The sequence below is a fragment of the Capra hircus genome, chromosome 1 (genome assembly GCF_001704415.2).
Source record: "Capra hircus breed San Clemente chromosome 1, ASM170441v1, whole genome shotgun sequence".
Classification (NCBI taxonomy): domain Eukaryota; kingdom Metazoa; phylum Chordata; class Mammalia; order Artiodactyla; family Bovidae; genus Capra; species Capra hircus.
The window spans coordinates 148,386,943-148,401,710 of NC_030808.1; the positions used below are offsets into that span (position 1 = coordinate 148,386,943).

The 14,768-nt window shown below is 47.4% G+C and overlaps 2 protein-coding genes across 8 annotated transcripts in view; both read left to right on the forward strand.

Moving 5' to 3' along the window:
* The window catches only part of DOPEY2 (dopey family member 2), a 132,140-nt gene that overhangs the window by 46,483 nt on the left and 70,889 nt on the right, over positions 1-14,768 (forward strand). For all 5 annotated transcript variants that reach the window (XR_001918488.1, XM_018052710.1, XM_018052719.1 and 2 more), the window contains exons 8-11: positions 1,143-1,252; positions 4,620-4,734; positions 12,397-12,517; positions 14,435-14,554. Coding sequence is in view for 4 of the 5 variants with exons in the window: in XM_018052710.1 (XP_017908199.1) it covers positions 1,143-1,252; positions 4,620-4,734; positions 12,397-12,517; positions 14,435-14,554 (466 nt within the window). In the remaining variant the exon portion in view is untranslated. The remainder of the gene's footprint in view (positions 1-1,142; positions 1,253-4,619; positions 4,735-12,396; positions 12,518-14,434; positions 14,555-14,768) is intronic.
* LOC108636584 (stromal membrane-associated protein 1-like) lies at positions 9,251-11,049 on the forward strand. 3 transcript variants are annotated; one of them, XM_018052750.1, is made up of 2 exons: positions 9,251-9,812; positions 9,894-11,049. In XM_018052750.1, the coding sequence occupies exons 1-2, from the start codon at positions 9,399-9,401 to the stop codon at positions 10,731-10,733; spliced, it is 1,254 nt and encodes a 417-aa protein (XP_017908239.1). In that variant the 5' UTR covers positions 9,251-9,398; the 3' UTR covers positions 10,734-11,049. The 3 variants fall into 3 exon arrangements, with proteins under 3 accessions (XP_017908239.1, XP_017908238.1, XP_017908241.1); XM_018052752.1 differs by having other exon boundaries at positions 9,401-9,516; positions 9,651-11,049; XM_018052749.1 differs by having other exon boundaries at positions 9,251-11,049.

A 14,768-nucleotide genomic window follows, 5' to 3' on the forward strand; every position in this document is an offset into this window, starting at 1 on the left:
AGAGTTCCTATCTAGCCCTCCTCCCTGAAATGCACGCGGGCCTCCCCCTAACTAGCATCCCCCAGTGGAGCGGCACGTTTATCACAGTCGAGGGACCTACATCGATACGTCATCATCACCACAGGCACCCCCTACCCCGTTTATTCCCACTCAGTACTGTGCATTCTGTGGCTTTAGACAAAGGTCTATAATAATACATGTCTCCCATTAGAGTGTCACCCGGAGGATTTTCACTGGCCTGAAAATCCTCTGTTTCTCAGCTTTTTTTCTTTTTAACCCTCGTGGTGCCCAGTCACTCAGTCGTGTCCGACTCTTTGCAACCCCATGGACTGTAGCCCGCCAGCCTCCTCTGTCTATGGGATTCTCCAGGCAAGAATACTGGGGTGGGTTGCCATGTCCTTCTCCAGGGGATCTTCCTGACCCAGGAATCAAACTCACGTCTCCTGCTTGGCAGGTGGATTCTTTACCACTGTGCCACCTGGCATATCAATGTCAGAAACTCCTCTTAACCCTTTCTTCCCCTGGTTATAAAGCTTTCAGAAGTCATAGCATGGAAGCTTATGAAGGATCTCCAGAGGGATATTTACAGGCTCTTTAAACATTTTTTTTGTTAAAAGGATGATTTTGTCAAATGCACAGCTCCCTCCCAGGGGGGCTCAGCACCTTGTCTGTAGGGAGGACCTGGGACCCAAGCTCAGTAACAGCTTCTACTTATATAAGCTGTGACCCCAGGAGTCCAGACTCTGCTTAGAAAGATGCTGTGCCTTACCCTAAGGACCTTAGAGACTCAGCCATGGCTCAAAGTGAGTGCGTCCAGATGAGAATACCTTGATTTCTCATACTGCTGTACAAGTAAGCACCGGTTTTCACAAATGATAGGCATTCTGTTTGATTCTCATAATCATGCTTGTCAAAGACAGTCAGGATGAACTAAACTGAGGCCCGTTGAGATGGAATTCTGCCTGTCTGATTCCTGGCACACCACTGTCAGAAAGATAGGACTTGGTTTCACTGAATCTGATTTTTGATTTCTGTTGGAGGCGTTCTTTTTTTGAAATACCAGAGCATAAGACCTTTGCACAATAAGATGTACTCTAAATGTGTAAATTTCTTTACGTCTCATGGTTCTTGTTCTTTTATAGGTTCAGATATTAAAGGAAATACCATCGTGCCCGAATCTGAAGTCTCAAATGTTTATGAAGACCAGTCCATGTATTTTTTTGAGAAATACTCCAAGGATCTTTTAGTTGAGGTAAAGGAGCATTTCTGGAAAGGGGATCTCAATCAGGACCTTCCTAATTGTGGTTTTTCAGTGGGGTTCCTTGTGGGACCTCAGAGTAGACATGGGGCCCGTTCCTTCATATGCAGTTGGGGAAAATCCATGTGTGGTCATCCCCTGGAATCCACAGGGAGTGGTTCCAGCCCTTCTCGCACGCCCATCCTGTGGATACCAAACTCCACAGATGCTTAAGTCCCTGTATATAACACAGCCTGGTGTTTGCATGCAACATATGCTCGTCCTCTCGTGTGCCGTAACTCAGCACTGCATTACTTGTGATACCACCTCTAGACGATTTGTGACATAAATGCTATGTAAATATGTTGCAGAACTCAGCGTAAATGCTATATAAGTAGTTGCTAATGCATGGCAAGCTCAGGCTTTGCCTTTGGGAACTTTCTGGAATCTTTTTCCCCAAAAATATTTGCAATCTGTGGACGACTGAATCCGAGGCTGCAAGGCCCATGGTACGGAGGGCCACGGGTTGTCATCTCGTGCTGTGTGACTGCTTTTACTTCTATCCCAGACATTTAACAACTAGAAGTGACCCCTGATGTCACTCTGAGACAGCTGATTCTTTTTTTTCATTGTAGGCTAATTACTTTACAATATTGTGGTGGTTTTTACCATACATTGACATGAATCAGCCACGGGTGTACATGTATTCCCCATCCTGAACCCCGCTCCCACCTCCCTCCCCACCCCATCCCTCTGGGTCATCCCAGTGCACCAGCCCTGAGCACCCTGTCTCATGCATCAAACCTGGACTGGCGATCTGTTTCACATATGGTAGTATACATGTTTCAGTGCTATTCTCAAATCACCCCACCCTCGCCTTCTCCCACAGAGTCCAAAAGTCTGTTCTTTACATCTGTGTCTCTTTTGAGAGAGAGCTGATTCTTAAGTAGGTTGATAAGGAGTCAAGGGCCCTCAAGGAGAAAGGGACAAACCTTTTTTTTTCCCTACATTCCTTCAGCTTAGTCACTTAAGACATTTTTTTTTTCCTTAAACCCTGAGTTGTTATGACAACAATCTATCTCTTCTAAGACTAACTTTCTTTTAACCCTGAGCTAATGATTACACAACAAAACAACTCTCTTGCTCAAGGGTCTGCTTTTCCTTAAACTCTATCAGTTCAGTTCAGTTGCTCAGTCGTGTCCAACTCTTTGCGACCCCATGAATTGCAGCACGCCAGGCCTCCCTGTCCATCACCAGCTCCCAGAGTTTACCCACACTCATGCCCATCGAGTCAGTGATGCCATTCAGCCATCTCATCCTCTGTCATCCCCTTCTCCTCCTGCCCCCAATCCCTCCCAGCATCAGGGTCTTTTCCAGTGACTCAACTCTTCGCATCAGTTGGCGAAAGTATTGGAGTTTCAGCTTCAGCAGCAGTCCTTCCAATGAACACCCAGGACTGATCTCCTTTACGACGGACTGGTTGGATCTCCTTGCAATCCAGGGGACTCTCAAGAGTCTTCTCCAACACCACAGTTCAAAAGCATCAATTCTTTGGCGCTCAGCTTTCTTCACAGTCCAACTCTCACATCCATACATGACCACAGGAAAAACCATAGCCTTGACTAAGATGGACCTTTGTTGGCAAAATAATGTCTCTGCTTTTGAATATGCTATCTAGGTTGGTCATAACTTCCTTCCAAGGAGTAAGTGTCTTTTAATTTCATGGCTGCAGTCACCATCTCCAGTGATTTTGGAGCCCCAAAAAATAAAGTCTAACACTGTTTCTGCTGTTTCCCCATCTATTTCCCATGAAGTGATGGGACCAGATGCCATGATCTTCATTTTCTGAATGTTGAGCTTTAAGCCAACTTTTTCACTCTCTTCTTTCACTTTCATCAGGAGGCTTTTTAGTTCCTCTTCACTTTCTACCATATCGGTGGTGTCATCTGCATATCTGAGGTTATTGATATTTCTCCTGGCAATCTTGATTCTAGCTTGTGCTTCTTCCAGCCCAGGGTTTCTTATGATGTACTCTGCATATAAATTAAATAAGCAGGGTGACTATACAGCCTTGACATACTCCTTTCCCAGTTTGGAACCAGTCTGTTGTTCCATGTCCAGTTCTAACTGTTGCTTCCTGACCTACATACAGATTTCTCAAGAGGCACGTCAGGTGGTCTGATATTCCCATCTCTTTCCGAATTTTCCACAGTTTATTGTGAGCCACACTGTCAAAGGCTTTGGCATAGTCAATAAAGCAGAAATAGATGTTTTTCTGAAACTCGCTTGCTTTTTCAGTGATCCATCAGATGTTGGCAATTTGATCTCTGGTTCCTCTGCCTTTTCTAAAACCAGCTTGAACATCTGGAAGTTGATGGTTCATGTATTGCTGAAGGCTGGCTTGGAGAATTTTGAGCAGTACTTTACTAGCATGTGAGATGAGTGCAACTGTGCGGTAGTTTGAGCATTCTTTGGCATTGCCTTTCTTTGGGATTGGAATGAAAACTGACCTTTTCCAGTCCTGTGGCCACTGCTGAGTTTTCCAAATTTGCTGGCATATTGAGTGCGGCACTTTCATAGCATCATCTTTCAGGATTTGAAATAGCTCCACTGGAATTCCATCACCTCCACTAGCTTTGTTCATAGTGATACTTTGTAAGGCCCACTTGACTTCTCATTCCAGGATGTCCGGCTTTAGGTGAGAGATCACACCATTGTGATTATCTGGGTTGTGAAGATCTTTTTTGTACAGTTCTTCTGTGTAGTCGTGCCACCTCTTGTTAATATCTTCTGCTTCTGTTAGGTCCATCCCATTTCTGTCCTTTATCGAGCTCATCTTTGCATGAAATGTTTGTTAGTCTTTCCCATTCTGTTGTTTTCCTCTATTTCTTTGCATTGATCACTGAGGAAGGCTTTCTTATCTCTCCTTGCTATCCTTTGGAACTCTGCATTCAAATGGGAATATCTTTCCTTTTCTCCTTTGCTTAAACTCTGTACTAATAATTATATAGCAACAATGTATCCTGCTCAAGTACATGTTTCTCCTCCTTAAGAACCTTCTGAGTCATCCTGTTATCTTAAGAGATAGGTTGTGGGAGTGGGTCTGGTAAGACCTTTCTACTGTTAGTAAGCAACTGAGAAAGTATATAAATCCCCACCCGAACTCCACCTGCTTCTGATGTCAGAAGTGTTTCTCTGTCCACTTTTCACCTTAATAAAACTCTTGCTGCACAAAGCTCTGAGTGACTAAAGCCAAGTCTCTAGTCCCAAAGCAAAACCCTCTTCTTTGGAGATTCCAAATCCAACACCATTCACCATAAGCCATCAACACTATACTGTATATAATACCCTAATGTGTGGCTTTTTTAAAAAAACAAAACAGGGTCTGGCTGAGATCCTGCACCAGAAGTTCCCTGACATCGACGTAGAGGAGCGCCACCACGGGTACCTGAAGCCTTTCCGGATCCTCGTCAGTCTGCTCGACAAGCCGGAAATAGGTAATGCTAGACGTGCTCTACCAGTATGTGCCCAAGGTGGATTCCCTGCTGAGCGGGAGTTCAATGTCGGTGAGGTGCAATCACCCCATTGTTTGGTAGTGCTTTAGTTGCCAACTCGGGTCCGACTCTGGCGACCCCATGGACTGCAGCCCGCCAGGCTCCTCTATCCACGGGATTTTCCAGGCAAGAACAGTGGAGTGGGTTGCCATTGCCTTCTCCAGGGGATCTTCCCGACCCACGAATCGAACCCAGGTCTCCTGCATTGAAGGCAGGTCTCCTGCATTGCCGGTGGATTCTTTGCCGACTGAGCTACAAGGGAAGTCACCGCATCGTTTAGAATACAGTTTAATCTTTGAAATTTCAGAATCTCGAGGGACTTCAGTCATGCTCTGTGCTTCAGTTTTCACTGCTGCTGCTGCTAAGTCGCTTTGGTCGTGTCCAACTCTCTGCGATCGCACGTTCTGTAGGACTGTAGCCCACCAGGCTCCTCTGTCCATGGGATTCTCCAGGCGCAAATACTGGAGTGGGTTGCCATATCTTTCTCCAGGCGATCTTCCCAACCCCGGGATCGAACACGGGTTTCTCACCTTTACAGGCAGTTTCTTCTTAAATTTTTTGCACAGTTTCTTGAATTTTTATTTTAGGAAAATACCTTTGAGCTGTTATGCTCATTGGAACACACGCCTGCAGGGCATGTACAATACTGACTTTGTGAGAACGTGTCTTCAGTTAAATGGCTTTGGTTGTATTCTCAAGAAAACAGGGGACGCTCCTCCATCTTTTTCCTTGGGAGTCCAGACAAGCTCTCTCTGCCATGTAGGCCTCGGTCTTTTCCTCTGTCGCATGAAGGAGGGTCTGATTTTGGAGAGACAGCAGTGAGTGGTAACTTGGAGCAAGACCTTAGACCCCTGCCCAGGAATTGAACCTGGGTATCCTGGATGAGATCAACCCTGGGATTTCTTTGGAAGGAATGATGCTAAAGCTGAAGCTCCAGTACTTTGGCCACCTCATGCGAAGAGTTGACTCACTGGAAAAGACTCTGATGCTGGGAGGGATTGGGGGCAGGAGGAGAAGGGGACGACAGAGGATGAGATGGCTGGATGGCATCACGGACTCGATGGACGTGAGTCTGAGTGAACTCCGGGAGATGGTGATGGACAGGGAGGCCTGGCGTGCTGCGATTCATGGGGTCACAAAGAGTCGGACTCGACTGAGCGACTGAACTGAACTGAACTGATCGTGGATGAAAGCCAGGGATCCTGGCCACTAGTCCAGCAAGGGCTAGAGGCGAGAAGCAAAATTCCACTGGCCCTTGCCCCCACTGTAAAATACATTTGTCAAAGAGGCAAAAGCTATAAAAACAGGTACAAAGTTTATTATCAGAGACTCAGAGCAACAAGTAGGAGAGCACACAGAGAAACAGTCTGTTAAGATGGAAGGAAGGCGGGAATAGGGCCTCCCCAGGGGCTCAGTGGTCAAGAACCCACCTGCAGCGCAGGAGATGCAGGAGACTGAGGTTCGATCCCTGGGTCCGGAAGATCCCCTGGAGAAGGGAATGGCAATCCACTCCGGTATTCCTGCCTGCAAATCCCATGGGCAGAGGAGCCTGCTGGGCCACAGTCCAGGGGATCATAAAGAGTCGGGCGCGACTGAGCATGCACATGGCAGGTCCATCGGCAAGGCAGAGAAAGGGTGTGGGTGTCCCGTCTACTGCGGAGAGCAGCAGAGAGATGGTTAAATCGTCGGTATAGGGCAGTTCCTCTGGGTCTCTGCCTTTGGCCAGTTACCTGATTTCTTTTCCCACACCCGATGAGCCCGAGGACCCTCCCCAACATGTGTGTGCAACTTTTTCCCAAGATGGATTCCAGCCCAAAGGCCAACGGAGGGGGGAGGCTTAGCATTACCTATTATGGGATGGTGCCCCTCCTCTGTTGACCCCCCAAGGAGCCTTCCTCTGCTGTGTCTCCCTTGCCCCAAGGAGGGGAAATACGTGAACTTGTGATCCTTTACGCAAATGGAGTTCAGCCCCCCTGTCCCTGCCCAAGGCTGTATCTTAAAACAGGAAGGAAGCCTGGCTCTTCACCCTGTTTCTGTTATTCCTGTTTTGAAGTGCAAACAGGAGGCTGATGGTAAATATCCAGCCTCCAGCCCACCTGCCTCCTTTCCTCAAGAAATGTAAACAGGAGTCTGGTTGTAAATGCCCCACCTAGACCCCATCTGTCTCAGGCCTCAGGTTAAACTAGACTCTGGGTCCGGAAGGCTCCCTCTTTACGCACTGTGGTTCTCTGGGCGTTGAAGAGGAAAATGGCCTTCTCTCTCCCTTGCTTTAAAAAAGATAAGAAGCTGCTCCAGTGTCCATTCACCCTGAGAAATCAGCACCTCACGCCTTGAACAGCGTCACCAGCCAGGAAAGCCCTTCTTCTGCCCCGGATTCAGTCTCGATGGCGTCCTCTGGGCCGTCTGCTCAGGGTGGCCTGCCTCTCGGGTGCTGTTTGCAGAGAACAGGAGCGGAGAGTGTTAGCGAAGTTCCTCTCCGTCAGGCGTCAGGACGGGGACCTTTCCGTAATGCTTTCAGAGACAGGCGTGAGGCATCTGTGCAGCCGGGGAGGCGCTAACGTCTAGACCAAATAAAAGGAAACGTAGGCTTCTGGTCAAGTTAGAAGGGAGACTGCGGTCCCGATGTGTCCTACCTGTTGTTAATAATAACAGTGACATTGAGGGGCAATCATTTTGTGCTTCATTATTTGTTGTTGTTGTCACTCAGTCGTGGCTCTTTGTGACGCCATGAACTGAAGCACGCCGGGCTTCTTTGTCCTTCACTATCTCCAGGAGCTTGCTCAAACTCATGTCCATCGAGTCAGTGATGCCATCCAACCATCTCATCCTCTGTCAACCCCTTCTCCCCCTGCCTTCAATCTTTCCCTGCACCAGGGTCTTTCCCAGTGAGTTGGCTCTTTGTATCAGGTGGCTGAAGTATTAGAGCTTCAACATCAGTCCTTCCAATGAAGATCCAGGGTTGATCTCCTTTAGGATGAACTGGTTGGATCTCCTTGCAGTCCAAGGGACTCTCAAGAGTCTTTTCCAACACCACAGTTCAAAAGCATCAATTCTTCAGCGTTCAGCCTTCTTTATGGTCCAGCTCTCATATCCATACATCCCTCGTGGCTTAGAATCTGCCTGCAGTGCAGAAGACCCACGTTTGACCCCTCAGTCTGGAAAATCCCCTGGAGAAGGGAATGGCTACCCACTCCAGTGTTCTTGCCTGAAGAATTCCACGGACAGAGGAGCCTGGCAGGCTACAGACCAACTCAAAGAGTTGGACATGACTGAGCAACTAACACACAGATCATTGATAAACATCCATGCATACGTCATACCTCCAAAAACCCTGAGTAACTTTTCTGACTACACATGTTCTGCAGATGGAGACTAGAGTAGAGCAAGTCTGAGTCATTTTCCAGGGCCCACCCAGGAGCTGGGACTGAAACTCTGGAGTCTGTCTGACTGCAGAACCTGACCTCTGCTTGTCAGAACGTTACTCCTTACTTGATGACCCTCGGATGGCCCATCCCCAACATGTTAACTCCTGTAACACAGATGAACTTGGGTGCATGACAGGCGCAGCTCTGGTTGCTCCTGATCAAATTGAAAGCACAAGGCTTGTGTGTCTCCAGGCTCCGGCCTTGGGGATGGGTGTTTTATGTCAAGGCCTTGACCTGGGTCAAGTGAGTGTTGAACTAACTAGGGCTCCAGGTTGTATTTTCTGGAATGGGATGAATGATGGGCTTCTGCCCCATCACAGAAGTCGAATTTGTCTCTCTCATAATTTAGTTTCCCATTGAAAGGCACACGTGAAGGGCAAAGGGGCGGGTGATACTGTTGACTGGAAGGCCTGAGACGGTCAGTCTTGCCTGTGCTTTGTCTCCCAGGCATTAGCCAGTTTGTCATTTCTCCTTGAATGTCAACCACTTTCCTTCACTAGGAAAACCATTTGGGTTGGGAAGATCCTCTGGAGTAGGAAATGGCAACCCACTCCAGTATTCATGCCTGTAAAATTCCATGATCAGAGGAACCTGGCAGGCTATGGTCCAGGGGATCACAAAGACCCAACAAGACTGAACACACACACAGTTTTACGCTGTAGATAAAATACAACCTGGGGCTTATTGTGAAAAGGGGGCCTTTGCCTCTGGAAGCGTAAGAGATTAGATTATTTGCTTATGCTTTGTTGACAGAGCTTCTGTTTTCTCTGCCTCCTGCTGTGTTCATTCCTCTGATTACTAGGGTGGGAAGCCATGCCCTTCCATGAGGCCTGCTGGTTGGTGCTCGAGGAGCAGAAATGTCCAGTCGCTTCCCACCTGCCTTTCTGGCAGGGTCCAGTTCTCTTGTGCCTTTTTAAGCTTTTCTGTGTTGGTTATTTCTCTTCTGTCATTCTGCTCATCATTAAAAGTATTCAGGGTGCGTGCGGGGCCGGCCCGGCGAGGAGGCGGGACACGTCGGCGCTGCCGCCTCCGCCGCCGCCGCCGCCGCCCCTCCTCCTTCTCCAGCCGGCGCGGCCGCCGCTTCCCGGCCGAGTACGAGCGGCCCCGGCGGCCCCCGGCGCGTCCAGCTGCGCGGCCCCCCGCCCGTCCCGCCCGGCTGCTGCCCGCGTCCACCCCGCCGCGATGGCGACGCGCTCATGCCGGGAGAAGGCGCAGAAGCTGAACGAGCAGCACCAGCTCATCCTGTCCAAGCTGCTGAGGGAAGAGGACAACAAGTACTGCGCCGACTGCGAGGCCAAAGGTCCTCGATGGGCTTCCTGGAATATTGGTGTGTTTATTTGCATCAGATGTGCTGGCATCCATAGGAATCTTGGGGTTCATATATCCAGGGTCAAGTCAGTCAACCTAGACCAGTGGACACCAGAACAGATCCAGTGCATGCAAGATATGGGAAATACTAAAGCAAGACTACTATATGAAGCCAATCTTCCAGAGAACTTTCGAAGACCACAGACAGATCAAGCAGTGGAATTTTTCATCAGAGATAAATACGAAAAGAAGAAATACTACGATAAAAATGCTATATCTATTACAAATAAAGAAAAGGAAAAAAAAAAGGAAGAGAAAAAGAAAGAAAAGGAACCAGAAAAGCCTACAAAACCTCTTACAACTGAAAAGCTGCAGAAGAAAGAAGATCAGCAATTGGAACCTAAAAAAAGTACCAGCCCTAAAAAAGCTGCAGAGCCCACTGTTGATCTTTTAGGACTTGATGGGCCTGCCGAGGCGCCGGTGACCAATGGGAGCGCAGTCCTGGGGCCAGCCCTGAACGATGACCTGGACATCTTTGGACCGATGATCTCTAACCCCTTACCTGCAACTGTCATGCCCCCGGCTCAGGGGCCGTCCTCTGCACCAGCAGCTGCCACTCTGTCTGCAGTGACGTCTGGGGATCTGGATCTGTTCACTGAGCAAGCGGCAAAGTCAGAAGAGGTGGCCAAGAAGCAGCTCTCCAAAGACTCCATCTTGTCTCTGTATGGCACCGGGGCCATCCAGCAGCAGGGTGCTCCTGGTGTGTTTATGGGACCCGCGAATCTGCCGTTCACCTCGCAAGCAGCGGCTGCGTTTCCAGGCTTCCCGTCCGTGGGCGTGCCTGCGCCCGCGGCTCCCGGCCTGGTGGGCAGCTCGCCGGGGCCGGGCGCGGGCATGCTGGTGGGCGTGCCAGTGCCCAGCGGCTTCATGGGCAGCGCACAGGCTGCTGTGATGCCGCTGGCGCAGGGCGTGGTCGGGCCCCCAGGGCTGGCCGCTCGCTTGGGCGCAGCCCAGGGGAGATTTGGCCTGCAGCCAGCCCCGCAGAGCCCGTGGAACCTCCCCCAGGTGAACCAGCAGATGGCTGGCCTGAGCCTGGGTGGCGCAGCCTCAGCGGCGGGCTTCGGGCAGCCGCCCAGCACCTCAGCGGGGGCCGCGGGCTGGTCCGGGGGCTCGTCGGGGCAGACGCTCAGCACGCAGCTGTGGAAGTGACCCCCCTCTGGCATTCCTGCTCAGACACACCCAGTTCCCCTGTCCATTCATGTACATACATGTTTTTTTCTTTTCCCCCATTTGTTCATATTAAGAGTTACCTGATTGACCGTGTTGGTCTTTACTGATTGAATTTGCTGTGGTGAAAAGCAGGTTGAGAAACCGTTCCATGTCGAGGGCAGCTTTGCTCACAATTCCCAGGATTTCGCAGACACAGTCTCTGGGAAGCTGCTCAGTCAACGTGCATAATCAGTTTCCCTCTCGATGAAATTATAGCTCTCATGTTTGCATATAAGGGAAGTAGTTATCATGTTAGTAATACCTCTAACAGTATGAGCCCCACCCCCAGATTAGCCAGTAATCCTGTAGGAAGGTACTGTATGATCAAATGTTTAATCATATAAATAGAATGTCAGTGTATCACCAAGCACTGTTTTCTAGTGTATCCAGACTCTTTTATGTCACATTCACCTCACTGTGCTGTTGTTATGATGTGCTTACCAGGGAACGTGGTTAGTGAAAGGAAGATAAACCTGGATTTATGACACAACTTAGTTTAACACATGTTTGAAGAGTCAGATTTTACCTGCCTTCCTTGGAATTGGGATCTTTTCCTATGTATACATAGTGCTAGCAAGAGACATTTCTCCGCACTAGACGCAGACAGGGTAACTACACAAGCCACTCAGTCCTCGAAGGCGTATCCAGGTTTATGACAGTAATTGTGTTTACATTTTATGGTGCCTAGTACTGACAGATGTCATATCCCTGTATTAAACAGATGAATCCATAAAAAAAAAAAAAAAAAAAAAAAAAGTATTCAGAATAGGAAATTGCCCTACTCTGTTGGGGTTTATGTAGAGGCACTGCCTCTGGCTGGGCAGTTTCTGTACTCTTTATATTCATCCCCTGCCTCCACCTGGGAGAATCCACCTAGGCTAGTTACTCAGCCTCAGTTGCCTCATCCATAATCAGGATACCTCATTACATACCTGGTTCTTTGGCTGTTGTAAGGATTAAATAAGTTAATAGTTACAGAATTCTCAGAGTAGTGGCCAGCACAGTCCTACAAAAATGTTCCCTTGGACACTAAGATCAAACCAGTCAATCCTAAGGGAAATCAACCCTGAATATTTATTGGAACATCTGATGCTGAAGCTCCAATACTTTGGCCACCTGACACGAAGCGGTGACTCATTGGAAAAGACCCCGATGCTGGGAAGGATTGAGGGCAGGAGGAGAAGGGGACGATAGAGGATGAGATGGTTGTTTGGCATCAGTGACTCAGTGGACATGAGTTTGAGTAAATTCCGGAAGATAGTGAAGGACAGGGTAGCCTGGTGTGCTGTAGTCCATGAGGTCACAAAGAGTTGGACGTGATTGAGTGACTGAACAACAACAAAAATGGTGAGTGTCTTCATGGATGTTATTCCCTCAATTAAAGTTGTGATTGTCACAACCAAAGTTAAGTTTCTATACATTTAAGACTATACAGATTATCTATGTTTATGGAGTTACTCATGATATGTTTTACACATTTGTCATTTGTTGGATTTTTTTTTTTAAATCCATTTTTAAAAAATGGATTTTTAAAAAATATTGATATTTTATTTCTTATTTACTCATTCATTCATTTGTTTGGCCATTTTCTTTTTAATTGCAGGGCCTCAAGTTGTTGAGAATTTGTTTCTCGAAGTCATCCGGGCATTTTATTCTTACTGCAGAGATGCTCTTGGCTCTGACCTTAAACTTAGCTACACTCAGAGTGGAAATTCAGTGATAAGGTAGGGGCGTGGCTTTCAAATTCACTCTTCCTCCCTCCCTAATGCTGCATTTTTTTTCTGTTTGCCATCCATTGTGATGTGCTCGGAGGTGTAGCAGGTCAAGCCACTCCTTAAGATAACCTTTGCTCAGTCAACCTGAATCAACTTTTCCCTGTTGAATGCTGAGAAGGTTACAGGGAGTTTGATCTTATCTCTGCCCCAGACTGGGAAGTACAGATTGTGTTTTGACAGAGTGTGAAAAGTTGTTCAACAAAGGTAGCTGGGTCTAGCGTACAAGTGTGAGTTACCGGGAGGAGGTGGGGTCAGGAAGTGGGGCCGGTGGGTGTGAGTCTTCAGGAGACAAGTCAGAGGGCAAGGAGGAGCCCCAGGGGCTCTTGCTCTAGGACCAGAAGGCACAGCAAGTGGGGTTTGGGAGACGGCAGACAAGGCAATAACTTACACAGTGTGTAGTTATCCATCAGCCCTGTGTCTTGTTCTGTTTTTGTTCTTTTCAAGGTAGGGTGCGTGCTAAGTCGCTTCAGCCGTGTCCAACTATGCACCCCTATGGACTGCAGCCTGCCAGGCTCCTCTGTCCCTAGGGTTCTTCAGGCAAGAATACTGGAGTTAGTGGTCGAGTCCTTCTCCAGGGGACCTTCCTGACCCAGGAATTGAACTCCTGTCTCCTGCCTCTTCCTTTTCCCTTTATTCTTAATGTAATTCCTTTTTCCCTGACTTGGCATTGGTCTACTGAAAGTTTAGGACTTCCCAGGTGGCTCAGTGGTAAAGAACCTGCCTGCCAATGCAGGTGATGCAGGTTCAGTCCCTGAGTGGGGAAGGTGCCCTGGAGGGCACGACGACCCACTCCAGTATTCTTGCCCGGAGAATCCCAGGGATAGAGGAACCTGGTGGGCTACAGTCCCTGGGGTCGCGAAGAGTCAGACATGACTGAATGCACACACACACACACAAGTATTGAAAATTGAAATCTATTAGATTTTTCTGGCTATTAACTGTAAGTATACCAAGAGTCTTTAGTGTTTGTTTTTTTCCTCACAGAATAAGAGTAGTTTACTGTTTTCCTGACTATGAAAGTAATACATGTTTATGGTAGAATGTACCAATATCTGAAAGTATCGAGAAAAAAAAGATACCATCCATAATCCCACCGCCCTTCTGAGAAAACCATAAAACATTCCAGACTTTCAATGCATAAGTATACAGCTGCCTATCTTTTGTTTTTAAGCTGAAGTAACAGTAACTGTTCAGTTGCCTGTTTATTTTTTTTTTAATGCAAGTTATGACTGGCTCTACAGTCTTCTCCTATGGAGGATAATGGTTGCCTTAGAGTCCTTAGTAAGGAGCTGTCACTTACTTAAGAAATCCTGACTAATCGATCAATCTCTGAATGACTTTAGGGTGGTTTCTACTTTTTCAGTATTTTATAATGACGTTCTCATAATTCCCTTATGTGTACATCTTTGTGTGCTTGTACAAGGATTTCTATACCATACGTCCCTAGAATAAATGCCCTCAGTTACAGAAGATGTGCGTTTAAATGTTAGCCAAATTTCTCTCCTAAATGGCTGTACTATGTTATTTTACCAGTAGAGTATGTAATTACCAATAGTTGGACTTAATCTGGTTTCCATATCACATTCTTTTTTCAGTAGCTCTTAAGCTTACTTCTGAGGGAATGTATCAATATATATACTATTTAGGATGGCACGTGCTTGCTCTTCCCTATATAAGAACAGTAATATTTTATCTATGACCAAGTTTGTCAGCCTCTCTAGAAATAAGTCATAAAAGATTGAAACGGGTTTATTCACATACTGCACGCCAGGTGAATGAATGGTACAATGAATTTGTGTTTTTCAGACATGGTATTCCTGTAACACAGGATTTTTCATAGATATAAGTATCCCTCTTCTTTTACAGTGCAATAAAAGAAAACAGAAACGCCTCTGAGATTGTTAAGACAGTGAATTTGCTGATCACGTCCCTGAGCTCAGACTTCCTCTGGGATTACATGACAAGGTGTTTTGAGGACTGTTTCAGGTAAGGCTCCAGTTCAGGCTTTATAAACATGTGGGAAGGAATTGAGGCTGTCATGGTTTTTTATAGCTGCTCATTCTGGTCAGGTTATACTCAGTGGCTAACACTGGGATGATCTCTGCTGAGTACATGATTGGATTCACAAATTCAGAATTAAGAACGTTGCCATTGATAGGGTTCACACAATGCTGATGCTTCTTCAGTTCAGTTCAGTCGC